At 69.9% G+C, this 8,958-nt stretch overlaps 2 protein-coding genes and 2 non-coding genes across 4 annotated transcripts in view; 2 read left to right on the top strand and 2 right to left on the bottom strand.

Moving 5' to 3' along the window:
* Nucleotides 1–81: 81 nt before the first annotated feature.
* On the top strand, nt 82–6,940 carry H696_04695 (hypothetical protein; the record flags this gene model as incomplete). The annotated part of the gene is made up of 6 exons (XM_009498557.1): nt 82–670; nt 810–1,864; nt 2,131–2,308; nt 2,541–3,269; nt 3,506–5,774; nt 5,941–6,940. The coding sequence occupies 6 exons, from the start codon at nt 82–84 to the stop codon at nt 6,434–6,436; spliced, it is 5,316 nt and encodes a 1,771-aa protein (XP_009496832.1). The 3' UTR covers nt 6,437–6,940.
* Nucleotides 6,941–7,035: 95 nt separating this feature from the next.
* Nucleotides 7,036–7,108, bottom strand: H696_04694. The gene has a single exon. It is a non-coding gene; the product is annotated as a tRNA-Phe (tRNA).
* Nucleotides 7,109–7,599: 491 nt separating this feature from the next.
* H696_04693 lies at nt 7,600–7,670 on the top strand. The gene has a single exon. It is a non-coding gene; the product is annotated as a tRNA-Gly (tRNA).
* Nucleotides 7,671–8,085: 415 nt separating this feature from the next.
* The window catches only part of H696_04692 (hypothetical protein), a gene marked incomplete at its 5' end in the record, with an annotated part of 9,688 nt that continues 8,815 nt past the window's right edge, over nt 8,086–8,958 (bottom strand). The window contains 2 exons of the mRNA XM_009498556.1: nt 8,086–8,374; nt 8,661–8,778. Of these exons, the coding sequence (XP_009496831.1) occupies nt 8,112–8,374; nt 8,661–8,778 (381 nt within the window). The 3' untranslated portion in view covers nt 8,086–8,111. The remainder of the gene's footprint in view (nt 8,375–8,660; nt 8,779–8,958) is intronic.

Genomic DNA, 8,958 nt, shown 5'->3' with positions numbered 1-8,958 from the left:
CCCCCCCTGCCTCTCCCTCCTCGGTCCGGGTGCGCTGGTCCTCCCCTTTCTCCGGCAGTGACTAAGTTGATGTTCCATCCCATGAGCACCCCCGCCGAGTCCACCGGGCCAGGCGAGACGTCCTCTCTTTCCCCCAACATCCCTTCCCCCGCCCCGCCGGCCGGCCTTGCCGTGACCGGGACATCCGCCGCCGTCGCCGCCACCGCCACCGACGACCCGGCCAGCCCTCTCCGGGCCTCGACGGCCGCCTCGCCGCAAACCCCCGAGGCAAGCAGCACCAGCGCCTCGCCACCGCCGCAGGTGCCCTCCGGTTCGCCGGCCGGCAAGCCGCACGTGCACGTGGCCACCCCCTCGGCGGCCGTCAGCCTGTCTCTGCTGAAGCAGGGCGCCGGGGCCCTCCTGCACCTGTCGCCGGAGGCCGGTGCCGAGGCACTCATGCTGGCCGAGCAGCCGACCGCCGGCGGGGCCGACGCCGCCTCGACGCTGGCCCTCATTGACGAGGTGCTGGACGGGCTGCCCGGCGGGGCCGACACCGACGAGGAGATGCACCACTCGGATGAGGACGCCGCCGGGGCCGCCGGAGCCGGGGCCGCCCTCGGTGCCCTGCTGTCGGCTTCCGGCGGCGGGGCCTGCTCCACCGACGAGGAGGCCACTACACCTGGCAGTGCCGGTGCGCTTGGGCCCTTTCCCTGCGGCTTTTTTTGTCCCTCCGCGCCCCCCTCTTGCTGCTGTGGCTTTCCCCCCGTCCGGTCCCCTCCGGATCCCCTTGGCCCCTGTCTAACCCCGCATGGCCACCCTCCCGCCCGTAGGCTCTTCCTCCAGCAGCCCGATGGCCATGACCCCGACGGCCGGGGCCGATGAGGATCTCGACATGCACCCGGCCGATGGCAGCGAGTCGGCCAGCGCCAGCAGCGACCCGGATAGTGGCAGCGCCGAGCCTGGCCCCGGTGCCGATCCCGGCAGCAGCAGCAGCGGCAGCAGCAGCCCCTCGGCTGCCAGTGATGAGGAGGACAGCGGGGCCGAGGCCGCGGCCAAGGCCGCCACCGGCGCCACCGGCGCCGCGGCCACCACCGGCGCCACCGGCGCTGCCGGTGTGGCCCCGGCGGCCCCCTGTCGCCGGGTGAAGGTGTACAAGCTGCGCGGGCCGGACTGGATGGCGCACGGCATCGGGGTGTACTCATGCTCGGCGGCCGGGCCCGGGGCGGCGGCCGGGGGCTCGATTCCGCCGGCCCCGGCCGGCGGGCACTACATCCAGGTGACCCGGCCGCGGCCGGCCACCGGGGGCGGGTCCCCGGCGCTGGGGTCGTCGGACCCGTCGCCCGGCACCGGGATGGCCATCTGCCCGGCCACCGGGGATGAGATCCTCCTGCGGTCGGTCATCTCCCCGAATACGGACTACTCGCATCAGCAAAATTCGCTGATCATCTGGCGCGAGCCGCCGGCCGGGGCGGTGGGGAACCACTTCCTGCCGCCGGCGCGGCCGGCCGACCCCGGCCTCGGGGGCGCCTCCATCAGCATGCCTTCCCTGTCGGCGGATGACCCGGGGCCGGATGACTACTCGTGGATCTTCGACCTGCCGCCGGAGGACGACGGGGTCGATCGCGATGTGGCCCTGTCCTTCCAGTCGCCGCAGGATTTCGCCGAGATCTGGGACTTGCTGAATCTGGTCCGGGGCCAGTTGTGCCAGGAGCAGGAGCAATTGCGCGCGGCCACCTACACCTCGGCGCTGGAGTTGGACTTCTCCACGGCCGGCCGGGTTGCGCGCTTCCTGTCGGCGCATCTGATTGTCGAGCAGGTGAAGTCCAACCACTTCGGTTCGCTGATGACCCCGCGCGAGTCGCTCATCCAGGCACTGCACAAGCATGTACGTGGGGGCTGGCCTTCTCCCTCCGTCCTTTTTTTCTTTTTCTTTTTTCCCGCACCCCTGGAGCCGCGGCTTGGGGCGGGTCCTGCTCTTTTCTTTGCTGTCCCCTCTCCCCTGGGGCTGGTTCGGCGGCTGGCTGGCTGGCTGGCTGGCCATGGGTGTCGCTCTTTCTCGGCTCTTCTGCTGCTTCGCGCGCTGTCGGCTCTGACACACACCCTGGCCGTGCCATGGTCTCTCACTGTGCCCTCGCTGTATGCCGGCCTCAGAGCGCCACCTTCTTCCCGAGCCTCTTCCAGACCTTCGAATTTGCCGAGGACATCGGCGCCACGAATGTCCTCCAGGCGCTGTATACCATTGTCCGGTGCCTGTTTTTCCTGAACGACTCGGCCATCTTGGAGCAGATCATCGGCGACAACCTGCTTGCCACCATCGGCATCCTTGAGTGTGCGCGCGCGCATTGTCGCCGGGGGCGTCCGCGGGGGCGGGGGCCTTTTTCTTTTTTCCCTCGGCCAGGCTGGCCCCTTTCTTTTGCATGTGACTGACCCACCGGCCTTCTGCTCCTCCGTGCCGGTTTCTCTCTCTTTTTTTTTTCTCCACTGCTCCTCTGTCGCTGGTGCTCCCCTCCGCCTCTGCTCTCGCCCACGAACGCCGGTGGTGTGCATGCGTGCGCGATCAGACGGCCCGGTCCTGGCGCCGGTCCCCCCCCCGGCCGACAGCCCATCGCACTCCGGCGCGTCGAGCTACCTGCCCACCGGGCCGGCGACCACGTACCGGGAGTTCCTCCAGTCGCCGGGGCGCTTCCTGCAGCCGGTGCCCCTGGATGACATCCCGGACATGGAGAAGCTCATCCACCAGGCCTTCCAGCTGCAGTACCTGGCGAGTGCCATCATGCCGGTGGTGCTGCCCGCCTCCGGGGCCTATCCCCTGGCGCCGGAGCTGCTGGAGATGCCGCGCCTGGAGATCCGCGAGCCGCCGGCCATCCCGCCGGGCAGCGACGACTTCGTGTCGCGGCAGCTGTTCGGCGTGGCCTTCACCAACCAGCGGCGGATCACCTTCAGCCTGGTCAACAACCCGGCCTACATGGGGGCCCTCTTTGATTTGATCACCCTGACGCAGGGCGGTGTCGAGGTGCCGGAGTATGCCGGGCTGCCGATCCAGTGCGGCATGCCCAGCAGCCAGGCCCGCCAGGGGGTGTCCCTGCTGCGGGAGCTCAGCAGCAACATGAAGAACTTCGAGGAGAGCGCCCGCGATGAATTCTACGGCTCGATGCTGGAGAGTCGGCGCATTTTTGCGGTTTTCCCCCGGGCCCTGTGGGATCGGGAGGAGCGCGTGCGCCGCGATACGCTGGAAATCCTGGCCTCGGTGCTGGACTACCGCCCGGGGCTGATCCGGGCCCACATGGTCTGTGCGTGCATGAGTGGGCGCGGCCGGGGCTTTTTTTTTCTTTTTCCTTTTTTTGGCGGGGGGCCATGTGTCTGTGCCCTTCACCATGGCCTCCCTCTTCCCTTTTGGCCGGCACGCGCTGGAGCCCCGACTGACCTGCCCCCCCCCCCCCCGATTGTCCTGGCTTCTCTTTCCGGGCTTCGTCCTCTGTGTGTTCCCGCGCGCGCGCCCGCGCATGTGTGTGGGCTCGCGGGTTAGTCGAGCTTCGCGAGGCCAACTCCGTGTCGCACTTCGAGGCGGAGGTCAGCGACCAGGAGCTCCTGCGGCAGATTCGCCCGCGTGGCTCGGCGCACAGCACCCTGCTGGATGTGCTGCTGGACCGGCTGCACTGCGAGCCGGACTTCGGCATGCGCCTGCAGCTGCAGGAGATTTTGAAGGTCCTGCTGAACAATCCCTCCTCGGTGATGTCCACGCTGGGGGCGGCCTCGCGCGAGGACGAAGAGCAGGTGGACCACGACGAGCTGCTGGACATCTTCTTCCGCGGGGGGTTTGCCCAGAAGTTGATGCTGCCGTTGCGCTTTGCGGCGGCGGCGGCCTTTGCCCGGTATGGGGCCGAGCCGGCGCGCGGGGTGGAGCACCCGGCGGCCCTGCGGCGGGCCCTGCGCCGGCGGGGCGTCGTCAGCGCCGGGGCCAACCGGCCGGCGGGGTGCATTGTCCGGCCGGCGTCGGCCTATGCGGATTCGATTTTGCCCCTGCCGAGCTTGGTGGACTTCGCGGCGGTGGATTGCCTCGGGCCGAAGGAGGCCCTGCTGCGCGTGCCGGCCCGGCGTGCGGCCGGCGGCGATGGCGGCGACGGCGGCGACGAGGATGACGCCCTGCTGGGCGAGCATCGGCCGGCGACGGCCACGGTGGACCAGCCCCCGGGCGAGGCGCTGGACGTCGATCCGGCCGGGCCGCCGCCGCCATTGCCGGACGCCAACCACCTGCTGCAGGTGCTGCTGGACCTGATGACGTACCTGGTGCAGCAGCATCCGTATGCCACGCATGTGGTGCTGGGCCGGGGGATTTTGCACCCGGCAGCCGGGGCCGATGGCCCGTCGGGCACGCCGGAGGTCCTGGCCTGCCCGGAGGCGGCGCTGACGATGCTCCTGCGAGCGTCCAGCCCGCACTTGGTGCTGAGCGTGGTGCGGCTCCTGCGAGCGGTGATCAGCATGCGCAGTGACTCCTTCATCCGGCATTTGTTGTTGCCGGTGGCCCCGCCGGCGTTGGTGACCATGGCGGCCGAGCGGCGGCTGGCGGCCGAGCAGCGCCGGGCCGCCCACGGCCCGGACGCCGGTGCCGACCATGATGAGGATGATCCGCTGGTGCGGCCGGCGTCGCCGGAGCCGGAGGAGCAGGCGGTGGCGGGCCGGTCGCCGGGGTCGGCGGCCGGCGACTCGTCGTCCCTGCCCGGGTCGCCGTCCTGCTCGTCGGGCTCTTCGTCTCCGGGAACCTCCTCGTCCTCCCCCTCGCGGTCTTCTTCGCCATCTTCCTCGCTGTCGTCGGGCGCCGGTGGCAGCCCCGGCAGCCCGGGGGGCGCGCCGGCGGCGGGCCCCGGGGCCGCCGGCCTCTTGCCGGCCACCCCCCCGACGCCGGTGATCATGTCATTGCTGCAGCTCCTGCGCCGGCACATGATGCGGGACAATATTGTCCACTCGGCGGCCTTGGACTTTGTGGTGGCCATCACCGGGGCGGCCACCGGGGCCACCGGGGTCCTGCAGCGGGCGGTGTCGCTGGTGCAGCCGGCGGCCGGCGGCCGGCCGTTGGCCTTCGACCCGGGCCCCGGCGGCGGGGACTTCCCGTCGGATGGCGCGGTCTTGGAGCTGTCGACGGTGAATTTGGCGCGGAGCTTTGCCCTGCTGGGCGAGACGCTGGCGCCGGCCATCGAGGCCATTGAGGCCGAGTGGCGCTCGTACTGTGGGTTCCTGCAGCCGGGCGACCTGACCGGCGAGGAGCCCCTGGCACTGGAGGCCGAGGGCGAGGGCGAGGCCGAGGCCGAGGCGGCATCCGAGGCCGGGCCGAGTGGGGGCCCTGCTGCCGGCGGCCGGGCGCACCTGCCAGGCCCGCTGCTGGATGCGCTGGTGGCATCGGTGGCAGCGTCGTCGGCCACCGAGGCCGAGGAGGCCGACGAGGAGGCGATGGACGAGTCGGTGTCGGGGTCCACCTCGCCGGTGGCCTCGTCGCCGGCGTCCTCGGCCCCGGCCTCCAGTGCCAGGGGCTCCTCCCCGGCCTTGGTGGCCGATGACGAGGCGGTGGCCGAGCCGCCGCGCCAGCGTGTGGAAATAATCCGCGCGGGGACGCTGTCGCCGGTCTCGCATCGGCGCCGGCGGCATACGTACAACCTGCGCGGGCCGATTGGCCTGCTGTTGGACCAGTGTCAGATCTTGGCCAAGCTGCTGGCGGACTTCGACTCCAAGGTTCGCCGTGGGCATCTGGCCGTGACCGGGGGCCTGCTGGGGAGCAATGGCTCGAGCTTCCCCGGTGTCGGGTGCGTGCTCCGCGCGGAGGCGGGCCATTTGTGTGTTTGCCTTTTTGTGTTGGTGCCAGGGGGGGGGGGGAGGGGGGGCAGGAGAGACGGCGAGGGTGGGCCACGGCCATCGACGACCGGCGGTGGGGGAGCTCCCCTGTGACTGACTTTGTGTATGTGCGTGTAGCTCCTCGTCGGCCGTGACCATCGAGTCCCTGCATGAGGAGGGGCTCTTGCCGGTGGACGGCCTGGGCCATGGGACCTCGGACGCGGACTACTTCTCTTCGCTGCAGGACGACTCGCCGCCCGGGCAGCACGGGCTGGATGAGGATATCGGTGATGACGATGACGACGACGATGATGGTGATGGCAACGACGACGACGACGACGACAACAACGACGACGACGACGACGACAACGACAATGACGGCGGCGATGATGATGACGATGATGATGATGACAGTGTGGCAGCGATGGCGCCCGAGGCGGCGGCGGCGGCGGCCAGCACCCCCGAGGCGGGCCTGGGCCCCCTGCTGCCGGATCTGGCTGGCGGGGATGCGCCGCCGGCGCCGGGCGTCGGACTGGTGCGGCCCGCGTCCAGCAGCGATGACGAGGACGACGACGACTTGTGGCCGGTTCGCCGGCACAAGCGCCAGCGCACGGACGACGTCGTTTCGGCCTGATGCGGGACGACCGGCTCAGACGCGCGGGCGCGCCCGGGAGAAGAAGGGGGCATGCTTTTGCCGTTTGCTCCCCTTCGCCCCCCCCCCCCTCCCCCTCCTGTCCCTCGACCCTCCTCCCCCTCGCGCGGGCCAGGGGGCCAGGTACGGAAGGGGTGGTGCGGGCGGCGTCGCGCCGGGCGCATCGGGCCCCTCCCCCCTCGCTGTCCGCTCTCTGCGCTCCCATGCCCCTCGCTCTGCAGTTCTCGAGAATGCGCGTGGGCGTGCGTCCATCCCGACGGGGTGTCTGCTTCCCCGTGTTCGCCCCCCTCCCTTGTCCTTGTGCATCTCTTCTCTGTGCTTCCCCCTCCCTCCCCGTGGCCCCGCGCGTCCCCGGCAAAAGACGCGTCGCGGCGGCTCCCTCCCTCCCCATGGCGACAGCGATGTTCGCCCATGTGTGCCCTTGTGTTCTCCCCCCCCCCCTTCCCTTTTGTCTCTGCGCATACACCCCCCCCTTTGTGCGGCAAAATGCTCTCTTTCCCCCCCTTGGGCGTGGTGTTTTTTTTTTCTCCGGCGCAGCCCCCGTCCCTCTGTGGGGCGGCGTCGGCGGGCAAAAGGGAAGTTGCCTCGAACCAGGATTGAACTGGTGACCTTGTGATCTTCAGTCACACGCTCTCCCAACTGAGCTATCGAGGCGTGAGGGAAGGGACTCCCCTGGGGGATTTAAAGCGCAGCGCCTTGGCCATGCAGTTCCTGGCCCTCACCCTCTCCTGGGGGAGGGGGCGGGACGGCATGAGGCCGGAGTCGCGAGGGGCCCGGGAGTCGGCCCCGGCCGGCGGCGAGGAGGGGGAGCCGAACATCGGGCGTCATTGCGAGCCCTGTGGTCTTGCCTCGGCTTTTGGGAGGCGCACGCACGGCCGCCCGCACTTCTCGGCCTCAGGACGGGACTTCCTGTTCTTCGGGGCAGCCATGCCGTCCCGGCGAGGCTGGGGGGGGGGGGGCATGGCCGGCTTGTGGGGCTTTCGCGCCCCGTGCGCCTGGAAGAGCACATGGCCGTGCTCGTGATGCGCTTTCCCGGGAGCTGACCTGGGGCTGATCACACGGCACCGCCACTGGGTGCTCCGCGCACGGGAAAGTCAGCTCGGAGAGGGTATATATTCCCCGGGCGCGTGTCAGCCGTGGAATAAGCGTCGATGGTTTAGTGGTAGAATTGCCGCCTGCCACGCGGTAGACCCGGGTTCGATTCCCGGTCGACGCAATTCCTCATCTTTTTGCCCCGGGCCCGATTTTCCTTCCGCGCGCAGGCAGCCGCGGGAAGGGACAAACGCCCACCCGTCTGCGGGCGGGGCGGGCCGGGGCGCAGGGCGAAAGCCGAGCGGACCGCGCGCCGTTACGCGACCTTCTCCCTTTTGGCCCCCTTCGCTCAGTCTCCCCCCCCCCCGTCTCGCCCGTCGACTATACCCGTTGCCGTCTCGGCCTTTGGCCTGCTCTGCCGTTGTCTCTCTCTCTCTTTCCCTCGCCCTCTCTCGGTGTGTGTGTGTGTGTGTGTGTGTGTGTGTGTGTGTGTGTGTGTGTAGGCGCTCACTGGCAAGGCATGTGTCTTTATTGTTTGTTTGTTTTTTTGCTCTCCTTCGGGAGGCGAGTGCAAAGGCATCTCGCCTCCCCGGGAGCGCCCGAGGAAAAGGCCATGGCTAAGGGCTCACCCGGGGCCGGGGGGTGGGCCGCTCTCGGCCTGGGCCGGGGCAGGCCCGGCCATGCCGGCGCGGATGTCCACCAGGACCCGGTGCAGGGCGCCGGCCGTGGGTCGGTGCGTTGGATCCGCGGCCCAGGCCCGCTCCACCAGGCCCAGGACCCGGTCGGCAGCGGCTCGGTCGTCTGGGGCGGTCCAACGGTCGAAGACCGGCCCTGGGGCGGGGCGGCAGCCGGCCTGTGTATCGCGGGAAATCTTCTTCCGGTGCTTTTCTGTGTGTGTGTGTGTGTGTGTGTGTGTGTGTGTGTGTGTGTGTGTGTGTGTGTGTGTGTAGAGGTGTGGGTGAGTGGGTGAGTGGGTGAGTGGGTGAGTGGGTGAGTGGGTGAGTGTATGTAGAGGTGTGGAGGTGTAGAGGTGTGGGTGAGTGGGTGAGTGGGTGAGTGGGCCAACATGCACCGAGCAGGCCATGTGAGTGCGGCCAGATGGGGAGACGCCCAGCCCGAAGGTGGGAGAGGAGGGCGAGCGCCCGGGGCAGGAAGACAGGTGCTGGACACGCACCATGGGACGGGGCGCGCCGGGCGAGGATCACCCACAGGAGCACGGCCGTGGAGTAGACATCCGACTGGAGGTAGAGTGCCGGGAGGATGGGCTGCTGGGTCTCGAAGGCGCGCAGGCTCTGCACCGGCCGGAGGCGGAGAGAAGGGGTGAGTGCCTGGACGGGGGAGGAGGGGAGGGGGGGGGGGGGAGGCCAGCAGACAAGGACAGGCCAGCGACAGTACGGTGGCTGGGGTGTGCATACGTACCAGGGCATTGGAGTTGTCCCCCCTCGCACGCGCACTCTCCCACCAACACAGGG

Source organism: Fonticula alba (assembly GCF_000388065.1).
Source record: "Fonticula alba strain ATCC 38817 unplaced genomic scaffold supercont2.8, whole genome shotgun sequence".
NCBI classification, from domain to species: domain Eukaryota; order Rotosphaerida; family Fonticulaceae; genus Fonticula; species Fonticula alba.
The sequence above is the reverse complement of the archived record's forward strand: the minus strand, read 5'-3'. Positions and strand labels throughout refer to the sequence as shown.